The sequence below is a fragment of the Epinephelus moara genome, chromosome 6 (genome assembly GCF_006386435.1).
Source record: "Epinephelus moara isolate mb chromosome 6, YSFRI_EMoa_1.0, whole genome shotgun sequence".
Lineage (NCBI taxonomy): Eukaryota > Metazoa > Chordata > Actinopteri > Perciformes > Serranidae > Epinephelus > Epinephelus moara.
Genome location: NC_065511.1, coordinates 23,322,414 through 23,343,089, shown reverse-complemented (window position 1 = coordinate 23,343,089; position 20,676 = coordinate 23,322,414). Strand labels below are relative to the sequence as shown.

General features: G+C 42.1%; 2 protein-coding genes across 3 annotated transcripts in view; one reads left to right on the top strand and one right to left on the bottom strand.

Annotated features, from left to right (window-relative positions):
* setd2 (SET domain containing 2, histone lysine methyltransferase) overlaps positions 1-6,455 on the top strand; it is a 23,640-nt gene extending 17,185 nt beyond the window's left edge. For both annotated transcript variants that reach the window (XM_050045740.1, XM_050045741.1), the window contains 5 exons: positions 872-1,008; positions 1,125-1,236; positions 3,720-3,794; positions 3,957-4,058; positions 4,695-6,455. In XM_050045740.1, coding sequence (XP_049901697.1) covers positions 872-1,008; positions 1,125-1,236; positions 3,720-3,794; positions 3,957-4,058; positions 4,695-4,856 — 588 coding nt within the window. In that variant the 3' untranslated portion in view covers positions 4,857-6,455. The remainder of the gene's footprint in view (positions 1-871; positions 1,009-1,124; positions 1,237-3,719; positions 3,795-3,956; positions 4,059-4,694) is intronic.
* On the bottom strand, positions 5,378-20,676 carry nradd (neurotrophin receptor associated death domain). The gene is made up of 6 exons (XM_050045742.1): positions 20,249-20,676; positions 15,432-15,564; positions 14,907-15,260; positions 12,168-12,384; positions 11,896-12,038; positions 5,378-10,594 (listed from the first exon to the last, which is right to left on the bottom strand). Exons 1-6 carry the CDS (start codon positions 20,285-20,287, stop codon positions 10,281-10,283), a joined length of 1,200 nt encoding a protein of 399 aa, XP_049901699.1. The 5' UTR covers positions 20,288-20,676; the 3' UTR covers positions 5,378-10,280.

The following is a 20,676-nucleotide window of genomic DNA, read 5'->3' as shown; positions in this document are numbered from 1 at the left end:
CTTTTACGTCATTTAAGATAACAGTAGAATCATTTCTGCGGCTGTTAACGTCATGTAGATCTAATATGTGTTAATGTGTGACAACATTTTGTTTACCATAACGTATGTTTCTTCGTTTAAATTTGACATGTGTGAGTAAGAGAAAAATAATGCTGCTGACAGTGTGATTTCACATGTAGGATAATGAATCCCAATGTTTCCCTTTCTATGATATGCACTACTACTCCTAATTCTTCTTATTATGGGCCCTTGAAAAGTCATGGATTTTTATTTATTTATTTCATGAAAAAGCATGGGAACCCTTGAAAATGGCTTTTTTTTTGTGGAAACAGGATGATGGGGCAAGATATATCTGACTGATAATTAACGACTGTACATCATTAGTTAAGGAACAATATATAGACTCTTAAGCAACATGCGGTAACATTGCAGAGTCACTGTTTTGAAGGATGCAATAGTTTGTTGGGCTGTTGAAGTCTGCATTTTGACGATCTTTGGGATTTCAGAAATCTATATTATGTGACGTGATTTTGAGAAACCCTTCTGTCTCACTGTGGCCACAAGGGGGCAGTATACATCTGAATTTTGCAGCTTGTAAGAGCTACAGTATGTGGTTCCTGTCTCACATAATGACACAGTTCCTGCTAAGATATGACTTAAGTTACAACAAATAAAGAAAAGAGCTCAGTGGGCTCCATTTGTGAAAATGAATCTAAATGCAATCATCTATAACTTTAAACTACAGTTGTCAAAAAAACGCAGCTTTAGTGAATTAAGTTTTTTCTTTTAGCAAAGTCCAAAAGAGGTAATCCAAAGTGAAGCTACAGAGATTTTCTGCTAATGCTTATTTTCTGTTTCTTCTCCTCTGCAGGAAATGATTGTACCCAACAATGTGATAGATTTGCCTCCTCCCTCTCCCCCCAAACCCAAAACTATCGTCCTACCTCTCAACTGGAAAGTGGCCCGGGACAATGAAGGCAAGATCTACTACTACCATATTGTCACAAGGTGGGTATTGCTGTGTGTCTGTGAAGTGTGTTTTTGTACCTCTATGAACCCCCTCCTCCTCCTCCTCCTCCTCTGCATTGCATTTCTATCTGACATTACTCCTCTCTGTGCATCAGGCAAACACAGTGGGACCCTCCAATCTGGGATGGAAGTAGCGACAACACTAGTGTGGACCATGAATCTGAGATGGACCTGGGAACACCCACCTATGACGAGAATCCCTCCAAGGTGAGCACTCGTCATTTTTAATGTGCGCTGTGAAATGTGAAATATGTGTAACAGTTGACACTTCTGGGTTTTTTTTAGATAGTAGCTGCATAGTGACCAAAAAAATCTGTTTCCTCATTTAACAATGAGGAAGAATCCTCTTCGCTTTTTCGTTTGGTTCCCAGAAAGTTTGTGCTTGGATGCAGAACATGATTATAGTGTTTGTTCCTTGAGGTAATTGAAGATGCTGCACCAGTGATTACTTTCAGCTGTGTCTCAAGGGGGAAAAAAAGAAAAACCCTGAGCACGACACCACATTCAGCGAGTGTTATGTCCTCGCAGATGACTCCTCCTCGCAAAATGGCTTCATCAGAATCTACATGGAGACAAAGATTTAAAGAGAGATTCCACTCACTCCACCCCCAGCTCAGCTGTCTGTCCCTTAGCCTCGGGGCTGTAAGGGGAGGGGTGGCTCAGCTCATCTCTTCTTCCTCTGCCTCGTTTGTTTTCCATCTTCATTTTTATCCTGACTTTGTGGATAATAGAAACCATCTGGAAGACCCAGCATTCATTTATTTGTGGTTTCTTGTGTTATAGTTTAACTACGCAAGTGTCCCTTTTTGTCTCTTTTAAAAAGATGTAATAGAGTCGGAAAAAAAGCGTCAAAAACTGAGATGGAGAGATTCATGTTTTTCATGCAGCGTTTCCCGCCAAGAACAGCTACAAGGTCATGGACCATTTCCCAGCATGTGTTTAGACTGTGGTGGTGTCCACATCCAGCGCTCGAAACTATGGCACATGCTCTGCACTTGTAAAGCATCCGATTTCACAGTTTCTGGATTCCTGGCCCTGGCACTGTGTTTGTGTGAATCCTTGGTGCTTGCTTTTGCTCCTCACCACTTTGTTGTGGGTATACGTAGTCAGCTGTTGCCTGCTTGCCTTTGTAGTTGAAGGCTGGTGCCGGAGGGGCAGCATCCTGGCAGGATATCCCTGCTTTGTGTCAAGTGGCTGGTGAGCAGGTGCTGTTTGATGCCCCACTGACCTTGATAGCTACTGTTTTGCAGCCAGTTGCCATGTTTGATTGAGATGATTCACAGGTGGGGCCTCACTTGAGATTTTAATTGTGGAAAATTACCCTGCTGGGTTATGTCAGTATGACATGTTATTACTGTCTTCCTCTATAGCTGAGAAAATGACTGACAAACTGATGAAAGAATTCGTTCGTGACACGTTATCCTTGTAAAACAAAGGGTTTAAAGGGATAGCTTGGATTTTTCAAGTAGGATTGTATGAGGTACTTGCATCCATAGTCAGTGTATTACCTACATTAGATGGTGGTTGGTGCACCCCCAGTTTGGAGAAACAGAAGCCCTTTTTAGATTGGAATTGTGCAAATTTGCAGGAAAGTCCAATCAGTCTTTTTTCAGCATTGGCAGTATAAAAACANTGTCTGTCAGGTTTGCGTTTCACTCTTGCTACTAGCTGCTCGCTAATTCCTGCTATCAGCTGTTTCCTATTTATCCACCACCAGTGGCTCGCTCGTGCAGCGTCATCAACAGCTCCTCCCACAAGTCTTCAACAGCCCCTACTGTTGCAGAAGGCTGCCTCGGTTTGTTTAAACTAAAAGGGTTCCGTCAATATGACTACCCTACGAGGCGGAAAATGGGTGCCTCGGATCAACTCGCCATTCCGCCTCTGTGTGTCTGAACGCTCGCAGCTTGCTGTAGACGTGGGGCAGCAACAAAATGAATTTTAGCCACCTAAAACACTCAATACCAGTTTAAGTGTACACTATATTTAGAATAGTTTCACCACTCAACTTTGCTGTCAGACAGCCCTTTCCATCGGGGAACTGAAGCCATTATCCATGCCCTCTTCCCAGACACCAGACTCCATTGAGAAATGCACTAATTTTACCTCACAGAAGACGGGAGTTGTTGGTCTACTGCTGCCTTGATTGGTTAGTTAGTTTGTGTTATTGTTTGAGTTTTGAGTTTTAAATGGTTACTTTAGATTCACGAAATTCACAAACTAATCGACCGAGGCAGCGATAGACCAGCAACTCCAGTATTCTGTGAGGTAAAATTACTGTTTTTGTCAGTGGAGTTTGGTGGCATTGACAAGACCATAAATGGATATAACAGCTTCAGTTACCTGTTAGAAAGGGCTGTCTGGCAGCAAGGTAAAAATGCTCTGAATATAGCATACACTTAAACTGATATTGGTTTTTTTAGGTGGCTGAAATATGTTTTGCTGCTGCCCCCCTCCGCAGCAGCAAATTGCTTAGTCTCTGTGGCAGAACTCCTTCCTGCTTCTCCAAACTGTGGGCGTGCCGACCGCCATCTACTGCAGATGATAAACTGACTGTGGATAAGGCCCTTATACAACCCCACTTCAAAAAATCCAAACTATCCCTTTAATGTGAAACAAACAAAACTTGTTTGCTAAAAAGCATTTTAATCATCTCATCCATCTCTCTTTGTGTTTTCACTATGTTGTTACAGTTTTCCACAAAGACAGCTGAAGCAGACACTTCGAGTGAGCTGGCTAAAAAGAGTAAAGAGACATTTCGCAAAGAGGTGAGCCAGAGTCTCTGTAAACAATGTCCGCAGCAATGTTATTTAACTCCAGATGTTTTTAAGTTCCAAACCTCTTCTAGCCACCCATGCAAGTTTCCATTTGTTCCCACATATTCTTCGCTTCTTAACAAGTCTTTTTGCATGTGTGTGTATGTTACTCAGATGTCTCAGTTCATAGTGCAGTGTCTAAATCCTTATCGGAAACCAGACTGCAAACTTGGACGCATCAGCAACACAGAAGACTTCAAACACCTGGCTAGAAAGGTAAGATTAAACAAGATGTTTACACATGCACTTTAGAGCGTCTATTAATGCAGAGAAGCTGTAAACCTTGGCCCCCGCCTGGTCAGACACAATTAAAGTATTGGTCAGCTTTAAACTTAAAAGGCAAAGTTTCCCTCAAACCAGAGCTAAATAGTTGAGCTCCAACGATTTCTTTTTCCAGCCACATGTTTTTGTATTGTGCCTCTGGAAGAGACTAAAAACACATTGTACATGTAAACTATTATCTCCCTCGCTTTTGTTTTACTCATTCCTTTCTAAAAGCTCTTTGCAACCAGCGTTTCTTCAAAGAGCAGCATTCTTTTTGTTTTTTTCCCCCCAAGGTTCCTGGTAGGTCCATGGATTGTGTATGTAGGGAGTGGTTTGCGCTGAGTGCCACTCGGACATACCAGGACTCTGAGCACATGGGCACAATAAACAGAAAGACGAGTTGGGCTTCGCTCATTTAGAGATTGCGTTTTTATTGTCTCAAATTATAAAGGGCAAAGTCACTACAAGAGAATTAACCATCCAACCACTCCACCGCAACTTACATATACATTGTAATTATATAATTAACTGTAGTCTGGTGACAAGAAACATGTCTGACTCTTTCCCCATCTCTGCCCATTCCTCCAGCTAACTCACGGAGTTATGAATAAGGAGCTGAAAGCTTGCAACAATCCTGAGGACCTTGAGTGTAACGAGAATGTGAAGCACAAGACCAAGGAGTACATCAAGAAGTACATGCAGAGATTCGGCCCCGTGTACAGGCCCAAGGAGGACACAGAGGTGTACTAGCCTCAGCGGCCACAGATGTTACTCTTGCTCTGCGCGAACACCGGAGAAGCACACATTTGCCTTTCCATTCACTCCTTCATGTATGTTACTGGCCAGCCTGAGCTGTGAAGTAGTTTCTTACGCATATTTATGACTAAGAATTGCACTGCTGCCCAAGAAGCTCTCCAGGCCCGGTGGATCACGGAGGAGCCCCGTTCTTGAGACTGCCGGAGACTCGAGTGTCGGTGAACGACCCCGAAAGCTCCAGGTGCAGTGTTCTCGAAGGACGACACTGCGGGGTGCTACACTGCGGGGTGCTACAGAGAGATGCTCTCACTGACTGTTTGATTTTAAGCATTTGTTGTTTTTTTTCCATTTGTGGCTCTTAAATGTTCCTGAGATGATCACCTGAATTCCACTTTTTAAACTCTTGTAGTCCTGAACGAGGATTACTCAACTGAATCAGCTTTGGTATCATATTTATCAGAGTTAGTTTGTTATTTTCCACTGTTAAAAATGGATCAATGACCCAACAGTCCAGTCCCTTCTCCCCCCCCCCCCCCTTCCTTTTTCATGTGCACGCTTCAACCCCCCGCCACTGACTCTGTATCTGGTGCTGCTTTTAACTGGGCTGTGGAGGTCCAAGCTTCCACTCCTCAAACCCTGCCTTCTTAACCACGAGACTTTGGAGCCTCTGTTGTTTTATGAATGCATGATGTAGGCTGAGGTCAGTTTGGTATCCTTATGGAAATTCCTACGTTTTCCCACATGTCCTGCTTCAAGTAATATGCCCTCACCAGGATGAGCTGCACTCACAATACACTTAGGGATCAGCCAGTAACCAGCAGGTTGGCATGGTGATCATTATGTCTTTTATAAAGTTATGTATAATAATGGGAGCAGGGTTTGAATGCTGTGTTTGATGTGCTGTTTAGCTGTGTATCAGATTTTCCCCCCCATTTCCTGTCCAACCCCTCTCCCGACTTGTCCTGCCCCTGTTTCCTCCTCTCGCAGGAATAAGGTTGAAAATGAAAGTTGTAGCATTGCAGTTTTAACCGTTTCTAAACATCTTGTGTGTTCTCGTTCTTATTTTCATTAATTCGCAAGATTTTTACGGTTGTCAGAGTAGGCTCATTAGCATTAGGTCATCAATTTGTTGCAGGTTATTAAATTGCATTGAAAGTTCCAACACATGTACATTGCTTTATATGTGAATATATTGAATAATAGTTTTGGGAATGTTTAAATAAGCAGACACTTTGTAAAAGGACTATCATTTCATGATTGAAAGTGTAAATAATGTGTAAAGTTACCAAAGCTGTACGCAGGAGAGTAGGGGTCAGGGAGCACAGCGAGCCCACCCATCCTCACCAGCTCAGCCCTCCTGATGCAGTTCCCACATCAGTCTGTCAGAACTTAGGAAACCCGCTGACTCACAGCCTTCTATTTTATTTCAGTGGCGGGGGAGATTTTCATGTTTCTTTTTTTTCTGTTTGTTTATTATTATTTTTCTATGTACAAAGTAAGTTTCACCCTATTCTACTGTAAGTATTGTGTAAGCACATTGTCATACGGAGTGTACAAACATTTTAAAAGATAATAAACTTTTTTGTAAAATTATATCCCTGCTGTGCAGTTAAATTGGGTGTCAGTTAAACAGATCTGAGCAAATGTGAGTGACCTCTGTTACATGATGAACTGCTGAGTGCACACCCAATCCCGTTTTAGATTGGCTCCCTCCTTTAATAAGGGGTGCACACGGCATGAGTGCCACTACATCGCGTACGCAGTGTTGAGCCAGATGTTTGGCCCCAGTAAAGGGAATCAAAGTGATCGACTGCCTTCATTAGAGACGTTCTGTGCACTCTAAATATGGAGACCCGTGACGAGTGGAGAGAGGCGCTGCTCTGCTTCCTCCTCTCTCGCCGGTCCCAACCCCCCTCCCAGTGTGTGCACATTCCACAGCCCCATGCCTGTGTGCTCCAGACCGCAGTTAAGCAGTCCCGTCTGGAGTGTGTGACGGCATGTAACACTGCCCTAGGCCATGCAAGATGCCTGCTCCCACTTAGAGCCCGAATGCAAAGAGATCATTAACAGATTTGAGTTCAGAGCGGAGCAGAGGGGGAGCAGGAATCAGATTGTGCCTCGGAGAGAAAGAGGAAACTTTCCTGCAGAATATTTTGGACGGAGCCATTATTTTCATTTCACCCTCAAATTATTAAATACCTCTTAACTGATTTCCCTCAGGGTTTTGGATAGGAAATGTTCTTATACACTAAATCCCTTGATAAGGGGTAGTATATTCCAAATATGTCCAAACTTCCTTCCTGTGTTATTCATCAAGTGGGTTTTATGATTTACTGTAAATGACAGACATGTCTGTAGTAATGTGGTTGGGGTCCAGTAATTTTCATATTTCTGTGAACGTTAAAAAAGAAAAAAATGTTGGTGTTGCTATAAATATGAAGCCATATGACGTCCAAATTACATAAGAAATGCCTGATTTGATCCTAAACTGCTAATTGTTTAGAGTCTATGGGAGGTACAACACAAAGATATCTGATAATAAATCTCTAAGTATCAACCCACTTGTACACTCTCAACCCTATCAGATGAACTCAAGTGCCCCCTAATTGTCAACACCATTTATTTTTGCTATTTTAAATGTATTAATTTAATTTTAGCTGCTACTTCAACCATTTAGCCATTCATTGCTTTTAGCTATTTCAGCTATTTATCTATTACTTTTCACTAACATTATTTATTTTCACTATTTATCCATTAATTTAAGCTAACTATTTCAGCTGTACTTTTAGATATTTGAATTGTTAATCCATCGCATTTATCCATACATTTTAGGTAGTTCACTATGTATTAGTTCATGATAACTGTGTCAACTCTAGCTGATTATTTCAACTTTTTAGGGAGTGTTTGTTATTTCTGATGGGAGAGGGGTTTGGGGAAACTTGGGGCGGCAAGTCAAATATTTTGTAAGCACTGCAAAAGGACTCATGTTTTTTTATTTTGGCTTAAGGGAGGGACTTGTAACTTTAGATGGTGATATTTTGTATTTTTTTTTAGGTACCATCTGAACCCTAAATTCTAGTCATGTATTTGAAAGGCAGGTTTTGTTTAAAAATTTCCGAAATTACACTAAACAGCCAGAAACTATAAAACAGAAATCATCAATGAATTTTTAAATTTACGGCAGCTTCGCTCATAAATACTACTTTATTCTGTGTTTCATTTAAAATTTCGCCAAAAATAAACAGTTTGCACTACCAGGTCCTGTAGAGAAATTAAATTCGGCACCCCTGCATGAATATCAACAGTGAAAAAAACATGACTTTTTTTTTTCAATTTTTAACTTTAAAACAGCAACTTTTTTTTCTTTTGTAAATCTTATAATGCCCACTGTGCCAGGGTACTGATATTACCACTGTAGTGTGAAGTTTATGTGGGGAAGCTACCATTATATGCACATTGCTACTGCCAGCTGTGTGTGTGTATGGGTCATTGGCACTCTGTGTGCAGTACTCCCCTGCTGTTCGCACTTCGCCTTGACTCCAATACCTGCATTTGGTGTTAATACTTTAAAAAATTTATGGTGGAGGGAGGTCAAGCATTTTCCTCCAGTCACTCAGGGAGGCTCAAGAAAATATATTTGTAGCTTCAGGAGGGGCGAGATGAGAAAAAATAAATAAATAAATAACGTCACACCCCAACCCACCCACTCCTCTGATAAGTGACATAGAGTCCCTTAGCCATTATTTTACGGTTACAGTTTTAACTGTTATTACAACAGTCGTAGCTATTTAAACCATTATTATTTAGCCATCCCTTTTAGCTGTATCACCATCTCTGCCTGCTTGCCAACACGCACACCCACACATATATATTTCAAAATGAATTGAACTACTCCACAGTCACACCATAAGTAACTGCAGAAGTATCGCCATGGTGAATCCCTGATCTGCAGCATTACTTCAGTATCATATTCAGTCCCTCTGTTACAACAAAAGAGCACTGACTTATCAAAGTTATTTATTAAATGAATAAAAAATCTTACAAAACACATTAAGGCATACCACTAGGAAATATATACATAAAACCATACATGGCTGGCGATAGAAAAAATATCAAACCATCTAAGGCCATCACATAGTGTAACTAGCACACTGCAGATGTCCATGGTTCTCATAGATTTTATTTAGTTTTATACTTGAAACGGTGGTGAAATAAATACAAAAGCAAGCTGGAAAGATTGGACACGAGCGTTGACGTGAACTTTTTTTTTCTGTCTACTATGAGAAATCAAGGTGACAAAAATGGAGCTGTGTCTTATGAATGTAAAGAGAATAGGTTAATTTCTATTCCCTTCTTCAGCCTTCACAGTTCATAAATGATCTCACTTTAAGCCATGACTTATCAAATTCATATTTAAGATATTTACAATCATAGATGATTATTAGGAAGAGCTAAGAAAGGTGTTTTTAAGAATGCTTCATTTTCTTGTCTTCTGATAAGATATGAAACATAACTGGTGCATAATATATCCTCAGTGTGAATAAATACCAAGGCTACGTAGTGACTGCAGCAGGAAAGAAACAAAAAAACAAGGCAACAAACTAAAAAAACAATCTAGTGAGTAGGTCCCATGTACACATCAGATAAAGTCTTCTTAGCAACTGCAAGCATCATCGGGAGGGTTTGATCACTTGGCCACGTAAACCCTTGACTGGGTTTCTTGGATTTTTCTTCTCTTCTTAGGCATGCACATGTGCACAGAAATGATCCCAAGTAGGGAAGTCACATCATGTTGGAAAGCAGAGTTGTTGGAAGAAACCATCTCCTTCTGGCAAAAAATCATCTGCAAAACCAAAGAGGTTGCTGAAGTTGTGATTCATAAAACCAGGCTAGCTTTACTAGAAACGATGATCTAAGCTGTATTTGTTTACAATGGTGAGCGGAAGGCTGATATTTTTTAGCGGGGGTGGGGGACAAGTCTGATTGCTATCCAAATATCATGTAAACAGTGGTTTTTCGAATAATCACACTTGTGCGATGAGAGTAAACACATTATTCTGTTTCCTGCCACTAACCAAACACTCACAGTTACCAGGATTAGTGTGCATGTAAACAACTTTGTAAATGTACTTATTGTTGTGTATGTAGAGGTCATTGTTGTTCTAATCCAATGTGACCAGGTTTCTGCAGTGTCCGCTGAGTAAGGCGTTGAGGCTTAACCAGAATTAAAAAATGTTGTTCCCTCAAGTAAATAATACAAGAATATTTTTGTTCTCTTAGTAAAAACTGGATTGTAAGTGTCCAGCAAAGCAATCAGTATCATGATCAATGACAGGTGCTGATATCAGAGTGCCATCCTTGTCATTTCAGAGTTCTTCACACGAGTCTGTCAGTGTCACATGTTCATTCACGGAGCCGTCAGACCAAAGAAACACCCTGTGCGGGGCAGTTAAGAGCCGTTACCACGTCGGGCCTCTCAATGCGGGCCAGTGCAGAACACAGCAGTCCCAGAGTGGCGCCTTCTTTCTGGGCCCAGTTAGAGAGGAGCGTGTGAGCAGGGGCCTCTCCACGCCCAAACAGGTCCAGCTGTTCAGGCTCGTAGCCCAGCGCTGCGCCCAGCTGCCTCCACCCCCGGCCCCCTCCCTCCTGTAGGAGGCGCTCCACCTCTTCCTGTCTGTTGGGGGGTAGGTTGACGTAAAGGCGGTTGTCCTGCTTGCTGTCCCTCTTCGTCCCTGTAGAAATCAACAACATTAAAAATTTATTTTCATTAATAATTGTAGTATGTATACTATTTATATTGCGCCAAATTAAAAGGTTAAAAACATGGGTGTCATGCTACATTTCTTTTTGAAGTTCAACATTTCATAGGTGTGAAATTAGAAAGCTTCCATGTCATTATTCCTGTGGGAAACATCTGGAACTTAAAGGTGCCCTGTGGAGTTTTCGTGTAAATAAACCCACGTTTAAATTCAGTGTTTCTTTCAAAAACCCACTCCTTAACAAATGTGTCGAATGCATTTACTTCCTTATAACGAGTTTAAAGAGCCAATTTTTTTTAAGTATTTTGAAACCTGCATTGTTTACATCCATGTTCACTAGCTAGCAGTCTTCTTCAGATCTTTTTGTTGGCACATTGCTACGTTTTTTGGTGCATTGGTGCCATCGACTGTCCATCACTGGATAGCCAAAATCTGGTGTCAGGAAAGCATGTACATAGGCGTCTTTGTGAATTTACATAAAATAAAAGAAACAAATTGAGGACCGACTTACAAAAACAATGCTAAATAGCTAGTGTGCTAACTAGTGCTAGTGGGAAAATACTGCACAGGGTGGAGAAAAATAGCAGAGATGGGACCAAATCATTGTTTTGCAAGTCACAAGTAAGCCTCAGGTCTTCTCACTCAAGTGCCGAATCAAATGCCAAGTCATGACTGACAAGTCCCAAGTCATATTGCACTCTTCACACATTGTAATGCCATTTTAACAAGAGAGTGATTATATATTACATTTACCAAGATCACAAATGCTTTTTAAAATGTGTATTTGCATCTCCGTCTGTAACTGCAGTATGCACGTTTTGCATACTGCAGTTTTTCGTTGCTGTCTCCTACAACTTGACTGGATGCCGTCAAATTGATCATCTGGGGAATTAAGTGTCGACGTGCTGGGAATGAGTAACATTAGTTGATTCAGGAAATGAAGGGAAATAAAATGATTTGTGCCACACTTTGTAAATAACACTTTTCAATCTTTTGGCTTGAGGGAGGTATTTTCAAGTCAGAGGGCTCAAGTCCAAGGGAAGTCACAAGTTATTGGTGTTGAAGTTCAAGTGAAGTTGCAAGTCTTTTTTGCTTTTGTCACATCTAAAGTCGTCAAATTTTTGACTTGAGTCCGAGTCATGTGAATGGAGTCCGCAGCTCTGGAAAATATGTTCTGTCAGAAAATGAAATTTCCTGTTTCTAATAAAGTCCTTTTATATTGGAAAGTCCCACACCATTTCAAGTTTTATTAACAAGGCCTGTGTCTACCACACCTTTGCTGGGCTGGTTGTCCTGCAGGCTCTGAGAGTCCAGAAAAACACCGCTGTCACTTTGAAGCTTTTCTCCCTCTGGAGATGCTCCCAACTCAGCTGCACGGGCCTTAGAAAGAGCCTTCTTCTGTTTACACGATCTCCAGCTAAGAAGAGCAGAAGAAAACAGTGTGAGTTAAGCTAACCACTGAGAGCTATTTTTCATCTCAGAGTCAATCTCTTCATCTTTATCACATCCATTTAAGGACTAGGACCCATCCCTAGTGAGGACTCACCATTTATAAGCCACATAAAGAAGCAGACCAAGCACCACGGCAGCCAGGACAGACACGTAGGCCAGAATGTTGTTGCTGCCGCTCTCATCTTGCGGGGTAAACTTGTGTGTTCCAGGGGCAGGACTGGTCTGCCCTTCCATCCCCTCATCGACAACTGGCCAGCGAGAAGCATCGGACCCACCCTGAGCAGGACGGGACAGAATGTGCAGCTTCTTGTCTATTGAGATTGAGAAAGAGAGGGACGTGTCAGGGGCTGTATCGTGCATCTGCACATATGCACATCAGAGACACATTTGGGCTGCATAAATTAGGGCCTGAAATAATTCCACAGAAGCCTGTACGCCTGATGTAATAATAGCCCCAGTCGTCCCGGTCCCCTGGAGTTTTGAATCCTTTCATTGCCCCTGCTTCCAGCCTCGTTCTCCCTCCTGCGGTCTGCCTATTTTAGGATCAAACACTCCATGGTACTGTGCTGACCCCTCGGGGGTCAAAGGGTCATGACATATGGACCCAGAGTGTGTACAGATGACCTTACTCCTGGAGAGCGAGTGTAGCCATTTGGGAGCGAGAGGACTAGTTGCCAGGGTCAGCAGCCTCCCTTGGCCTTGAGGTTTTTGGGGGCAGTTAACCTAAAGACCTGTCAAGCTCATACCAATTGGATTACAGCACTTAAGTGGGCTCTTTTTTCACTACTCATGTTTCTCAGCTCAGAGTGTTACAGAGTGTTCACATGAGGTGTGGATGCAGGTGTTGACCACATGTCCTTGTATTCTCACAGGCCCCTCCGACTCCCTGTCCCCCTCCCTTTAGCTCATTCTTTTATCTTTTTCTCTTGCGTTTCAGATCTTTAAAGGATAAAGCTGGCACTACCACGACTGGCAAATCCCATTAAAAGACCAAAAAGTCTGTCTTTCTGTACTTTCTAATTTTCTTACTATGTCTGTGGCACTCTTCCCCAAGCCCAGTCGTTCCTACTGAAGACATTTTTAAAAACTGGCCACAAATTTATAGCAGCTTTTTTCCAAAGGTAATTTAATTTACTAAAACAGAAAGGGCTGTTTTTAACAAATGACATTTAAAAAGCAGTAAACTGTGTTCATTGGGTACTTTTTTCAGCTGTGTATAATTAATTTAACATTAAAGGAATACTTTACCCCATGAATGATCATTTGTATATGAATCACTCACCCCGAGTTGCACTGAATTTTTAAAAGAAAACTTTATTTTTCTCACATGCCTCCAGTGAATGAAGACTCCAAAAACTCAGGACATTCTTGATCAATTGAAGTCAAAGGGGTCCACGTTTAACAACAGCAAAACTATCACAAAACATCTGTTTACAAACTCTTACACAACTCCTGCAGTATAATCCAAGTCTCATTCATCCAATCATATGCTCAGTACTTCCCAAACACATGCACTTTCTCTAAGACCTTGCTATTTAAAACTGAACTCAAAGAAAAACATATTTACGCTCTCTTTAAAGCCAGACTCAAAAACAGTCATTTTACTTTGGTGAACACGAGAGCTTCTGGTCTACTGCCGCCTCAATCTGTAGTTTGTTTTTGTAAAGCCCCTTTCTCACTGGACAAAAAAAAAACACCAACACCCACTAACATCTGGCGTTTGTATTTAATGGGAAAGGTTACAATCATTCCCAGGACAAATGACTCAGCAGTAGTCATGCGTATTTAAGTTTAAGTTAAGTTTTTAAGTTTATTTACTTTATTAATCCCCCTGAGGGGAAATTCAATGTTTTCACATTGCTTGTCGATTACACACAGGTCCGAAAGACACACACATGCACAAACAGGACCTATACATGCACAAAGTGGAGAGATCTCAGAGTGAGGGGGCTGCCCTTTGATCAGGCGCCCCGAGCGGTTGGGGGGTTCGGTGCCTTGCTCAAGGGCACCTCGGGAGTGCCCAGGAGGTGAACTGGCACCTCTCCAGCCACCAGTCCACGCTCCATATTTTGGTCCGGACGGGGAATCGAACAGGCGACCCTCCGGTTCCCAACCCAAGTCCCTATGGACTGAGCTACTGCCGCCCAATTTATTGGGTCCAGCTCCGATCTGCAGTCTATTGCCTATTTATAACAGGTTTTCCCGAATTTAAAAAACCTACATACACGCACTAATTTTGAAAGTAAAAGGTGTATTTTTATGTGATTTTGCAGGATCCAAACTAACCCTTCAAAACACATAAGTCACACAATACAAACAAACTGATGGAGGCAGCAGTAGATCAGCAGCTCCCGTGTTCAGCACAGTAAAATTACTGATCTTGTCAAAAGCGTCTGGCTTTGAAGATAGCAAGGATAAGTTCCCCTTTCAGTTCAGATTCAGATACGAAGGTTTTAGTTCAAATACATGTGTTTGGAAATATCAGAGCAAGAAAACAAAAGACCGGATAAATGACAGGATTATACTGCACAAGTTGTGTGTATGAGTTTGTAAACAGATACTGACCCCGGGTAAGTAATTAATATCCAGATATTCATTCAGTGAAGTATTCCTTTAACTAAGTGGTTGGACAATAATGTAGGTCTATGGCACAAAGACATTAACTCTTTGGCTCACACACACGGTGAATACTTGTTAGTTTTGTGAAATTAATTTATTGCTGTTTTGGGTCTTTTATTTGGATTTGTTAACAATAACACAAACAGAGAATATCAGCAGATTTGTATTTAAAATCCAATGTATCTTGTCAGTCTAAGTCTTCCTTACTACTCACCCATGCAGAGTGTGTCCGAGTTGGGCATGCAGTGTCGGATCTCCACCTCGCTGTCCGAGCACTGGGTGCAGGTCTGGCAGGGTTTGGTGCTAGTGATCTCCTCAGAAAATGTTCCCGGGCCACAGATCTGGCACTGCGTGTTTCCCTGAAGGCCACAGTCCCGGATGACACCCTCGCCACGGTTGCATTTGGAGCAAGGCGCACACAGGTGGTGGTCGCTCAAAAAGAAGAAGCCATTGTCACATTCGCATTGTGTTTCTTGAGTGGCAGTGCAAGTGGCCACCATGGGAACACTACGTGGGCACTTGGCACAGGGAAGGCAAGGGCCGAGGTCCTCAGACGAGGAAAACTTTCCTGGGAAACAGATAACAAAATCAGTACCAGTCTGGATAAACTGTGTGTTTCTCTCACAAATATCAGTGACGCAGTGCAGTTAAATTCTCTTGAGGGGCTGACAGAGATAATGATAAGGCAGGTAAAACATATTCCGCATCGGCGCAGTAACATTAGATTATAATTGCTTACCCTGTGGGCATGGTGTGCACTTGGTATCCTCTTCCCCACACTGTACCTCCACTTCAAAGCCAGCGGGACACAGACTGCAACACTGCCCTGATTCAGTGAACTGGCCGCTGGCACAGGCATCTCCAAGAGTAACCTGCAGTAAATACATAACACTTAGAAACAAATAGCACCACTGTTTAAAAAAACAAACACTATCTTAGCTCTCGGGCTTTTCATAATCAACTGTCTTTATTTTGACACAACAGTCACAGGATTCATCATGTTTAACTGAGGTGGTTGCCAAATTAAAAAAAATAAAAAGAAAGTTTTTTTTCTTTGTCCAAGGAGTTCTCTGTCTTATACCGCATGTGGGAAGAAAATCACACACACATCCGGCCCCTGTGCAACTGAAGAAGCGGGGAACTGGGTGAACTGAAAATGGCCTTTTTTTTATCTTTCTATCTGCCTCAGTTTTCACCGTTAAAGTGCTCTGAGTCCTTATCTGCAAGTGGGTAATGGCGAGCCCGGCTTGAGTTATGACATGAGGGACAGATCAGACATTCCTAACGGCCTGTGCAGCAGGGCTGGTGCCTGACAGGAGTGGCTGGCTTTAATCAGATGGCTTTAGACCACTGGAAAGAATAAGACATGAAGGAAGGGTGAAGGAAAACACTCAGAAAGGAGGAAGGAAGAAGTAAAAAGAGCTTCCGCCCTCCCACTTACTCCAAAATCAGCGTGAATGACAATGTGTAACTGTGTGTGTGAATACAGTGTATGTGTATGTATTTCTTCACATCAGAAAGCGGGGGTAGGGCAGTAATATAAAGGAGACAGTTTCAGCCCCAGGCAAGGGTGTCAGTTAACCAAGGCTGCCCAGCATGCAAGTGTCTGTTTGGGTGAGAGGAGGCCTTTGATGTCGCAGGTGTGTCTACGAAGGTCAGTATTTCACTAACTCCCCTTCTCCAGGCTCTGAGCAACGGCATCTTAAACATGCACACATTTAAGGGAGATTGGCCCACTCTGCCTCAGGGCTGACAAGAGCAAACAGATGTCTAACAGCTAACCTCCTGCAAAGGGGAAAAGTAACAGCTAAACAACTCACTGATGTCTCTCTTTGTCTCTGAAGTCTGCCAACAAACACAAGCAACGTGTGCGGACCTGCAGAGCCTCCAACAAAAAGTCCACCAGAAACATAAAGACACACACACACACACACACACACACACACACACACACACACACACACACACACACTGTGCCATGCCCCTAGTCACAAAACACTGAAATGTTCCATGCTGATACTACAGGAGAACCAGCTTTGAAACTGGGTTCGCCTCGTTCCAAAAACAACACCCAGTTTTACTGCGCCGCTTACAGAGGAGCCTGATGATATCTGAGCACCAGCCACAGAACCCAGATCAGGGGTATTAGGGTGTCGGGGTGGTGGAGTCCAGCAGGCAGGAACCAGCAGGATGTTTGGAGCTGGCAGACTGTGACTGAGCCTGGACCGTAATAACTTGTAGCACAGAGGCTTCCTGGCAGCTCTGGTGGGTCCTCTTCTTGTGACAGATGGAGCTCCTCTGCTAACACTAGCTAACCTCTTAGCCCTCAATCTACGCTTTGATAAATATTTGCTGACAGTGGCTTTGATTTATTTTGATCTTCAGCTTGGATTTCTGTCATTTCACGGAGCCTGGTGTGAGTCAGGGCTGGTGGAGCTCTGTAAGCCTGCCTGGAGGGCAGGAACTGCCAAAGGCTTGGCACTGCACCCACTGGTGCCCTGCACACAATGAAATATTTAGTCCATGCCCCACTAGAGACAAGCGGGAACAATGATCTAGTCAGTAGAGGTATGACTAAGACACTACTGTATATAGAGTGTTAATAAATGTAAATATTACTACATATGGGTATCGCTACATTTTTATTGGTATGAGAGAACATTCTAGTGTGCAATTTATATGTATTAGACGTAATACTACAATCAAATGATAAGGTTTACACTGTATGATTTCAAACTACATTATCATTACAGAAAATTAGACAAATAGGTGTAGATTTCAGGAGGGACGCAGGGGACACGCCACCCTTAATATTTAGAACATGTGCATGTGCACCCAAGGCAAGACATAAAAAGTAGCAAATGATTTTTATTTTGACAAAATCACAGACATTTATTTTATAAATGGATGCAGAAAATGCACAGATTGGTAAACAGGGTGTCTACAGGTTTCAGACACTTAAATTTAAGGCTTTTTATGACATTTTCAAGATGATTTTGAACCAAATTTAGGACTGATTTTTGGACTATTTTCCGTATTCAAGCAGTACAGTACAAGTATAAAGGCTAGTAGTATATATGTGTGCCAGTGCAGAGGTAGGGTTATGTAGGAATATGGTTATTAGAGAGATTTAGGTTGATCTACATTTTCCGAACAGATAATTGCAATTTTAAAGTTTAAAGACAGTACTGGTTTCTATGGTACGTTTAAAGATTTGCAGTATCAGAAATTTGACAATTCACACTGAAGAGCTTGACTCATTTTGACTAAATTAAAAGATGGATAAATCAAATTAGATCAAATGTACCTTGCAAATTCAAATTTAAGACTATGTAATGACTCTTAATGCCTATTCTTTGTAGATTGAAGACAGTTTAAGACTTTTTAAGAACCTGCAGACATCCTGCTGCATTAAAAATCACCAGCATGCAGGAAATTAAGTGTTTAATGCTCAGAATTTTCAGACGGAGGACCCTCTGTTTCATACTTATGCCACTAAATGTTAAAATAAAACCTGCACCCTTCACTGGACAAAATTACCAATAAATCCACCTCACGACAAAAAGTATTCATGCTCCTTTCCCGTTATGCTTTTCTTTAAGTTTTGTAACATGTAAGGTCAAAATAAAACTTAAAAATAAAAATAGTTTTACTTTAGTGGTGCATAAATCAACAATATCCGACTTAGGTGTCATATCCATCTTACAGGCAAAGATTAATTTGCATGCACCAAATACCATTCGGTCTTATCTGCAGCTTTGGGGGCAGAAAGTCTGAAGAGAAAGGGGGGCTGCAGTTGCTTTTTCCATTTAGGTAAGAAGCTGCAATCTGAAGGGATTCCCCAGTGAGAACAGACGGACCACCGAGGAGCAAACTGCTTTCAATGGGGCTCTCAACTCCACGGCTGCCGGAGTCACTCAGTCATCGCGGATCTCACACACACGCACACACACACACACACACACATACACATACACACACTACATTTCAGCCTTCTCTATGCCCTTTTGAAGTGAGGCCACTTTTGAAGGTGCGTAGGCTGGAGTTTCCACAGTTAATCTAATCTTCGTGAAAATAAACACACAAAAGGATGCTCTCTTCCTGTGAAGACGACGACCCCATGAGCCTGTGACGGCAGCAGACAGAGGTCTTTCAAGCACACACGGCCTGAGCTGAGAGAAAGTTGTCAGAGTTGCACATCCCTTCTGCGCTGATTACTGTCATTAGTACATAGGGAGCATCAGGGACAAATTAAAGGACATGAGTTTCACCCAAAACTATGATCCTGACTCAAACAAGACAGCACACAGTGATCTGTTAACCTTTAATCTGCTGATTCTCAGCTCACAACAAAGAGCGGAGAGGTGGTTCAGATTTCTAAATTATCCAGTAGTCTGCCCCCCACAGAAATCTGCTTAACTACTCTATGGAAATTCAAATAACTGTGGTAACAAACTAAGCTAGACCCCCACTTACACACACACACACACACCACAAACTGGGAGAAAATTGTGATAATTGCTTTGCTCCGGATATCCAGACCCCAGCTATACTGAACACTAGGCCACATTTTCTCCAGGAATAAGCAACAAATATGGCAACATGTCCAGGCAACAGTTACCAGTGTGCTCGCATACTGTTAAATACAATGGACTTCTGCATTAAATCATCCACTGAGTAATGACAGAGGCATTTCCCAGCACAAACACTTTTCAGTAGGCTAAAGAAACAACCTCAAAGTCACGGTTTGTTTGAGAAACAGCATCTTAAATTTAAAAAAAAAAGGAATCCTTCTGACACCCTGATGATAGGACAGAGATAAACATCTTTCTAAGAACTGATGTTTTATCTAAATACTTTGATCTAACCAAAGTGCTTTGACTCCAAGGAGCGTGTCCAGACAGGACTACAAGCCCCATGGGCTTTGTGAGGTAGATGAGTGTCAAATTATTGTCTGTAACAGTGGAGGTAGGAGCCTTCTTCTGACACTGATCCCAGCTTAATGACATGCTATCAAACATACTGGAACTATAATTTGTTCATAAAATACAACATTTATCACAGTGTGGGTGAATAATATCGGTTAATTGTGTGCTCCTGTGTTTTGTCTGATGTTCAAAGTTCATTCACTCAGAGTGTGCACATATTTGAGAGATGTTTGGTGATAGTGTAGATGTACAGTAGGTAGGCCACAGCCCAAGACAAGCAGCATTATAGGAAAATAAGAAGCAGTTTGACTCTACTGTGTTTGAGAAATCAAATCTGATGTCTCCTCTCAGTCTTTCACTGTGATTTTCCATCTTCAGATTGACTACAGACATATTCACCCAACAGGGGCCGTGTGACACAGCCTTAATGAAACATGGCTCTGTGGTGTAACACAGATTTCCTTTGGGAACAATGCTGTAAGACTCAACTCTGTGGCTGAAGCTCACAATAGCTGCTATTATAATGTTTTGGAGATGAGAGTGAGAAATAAGAAATCAGCAGATTATAGAGGATTTAGAGTGGTGGAGATAGTGTGTGTTAGTTAAACAGTAATGAACTGTTGCTTACTTTTAACAGCAGAAGCGCGCAGATGACAAACGGTCTCATGTCTGCAGTCAGTCTCCAAATTCCTCCTCGACTTCCGTGCGGACAGATGCGTCTATTTCTCAGTCTGCAGCCCTCAACAGTCGCAGAAAACGTGTCATGCAAACGTCCAGTTATCTAAATCTAACTGTAACACTTTAAAAAAAACTAACTTCTCGCGAAACGTGCTGGTTCCGCAAGTTCGCTCATAGTCCACTAACCAGATTTCTTCTACTTTACGCGCGGCTTCAAAGCGCAGGCTGTGTAATCCGTAGATTCTCCCATTGGCTTCTCTTAATGCATTTCCCTGCTGATACTGTGCAACTTAACACAAAGTTTCTTCTGTTTCAGCTGGCAGGATGCGTGAACCGCCGCCTCCCTCGCAGCTTTGCAACAGATGAGGCAGGAAAAAA

Coding starts and splice junctions, on each gene's coding strand:
- nradd (XM_050045742.1), bottom strand. CDS start 20,287: ATGAGACCGTTTGTCATCTGCGCGCTTCTGCTGTTAAAA. Junction 15,565..20,248: donor GCGCGCTTCTGCTGTTAAAA/GTAAGCAACAGT, acceptor TATTTACTGCAG/GTTACTCTTGGAGATGCCTG. Junction 12,385..14,906: donor CTCGGACACACTCTGCATGG/GTGAGTAGTAAG, acceptor CAATCTCAATAG/ACAAGAAGCTGCACATTCTG.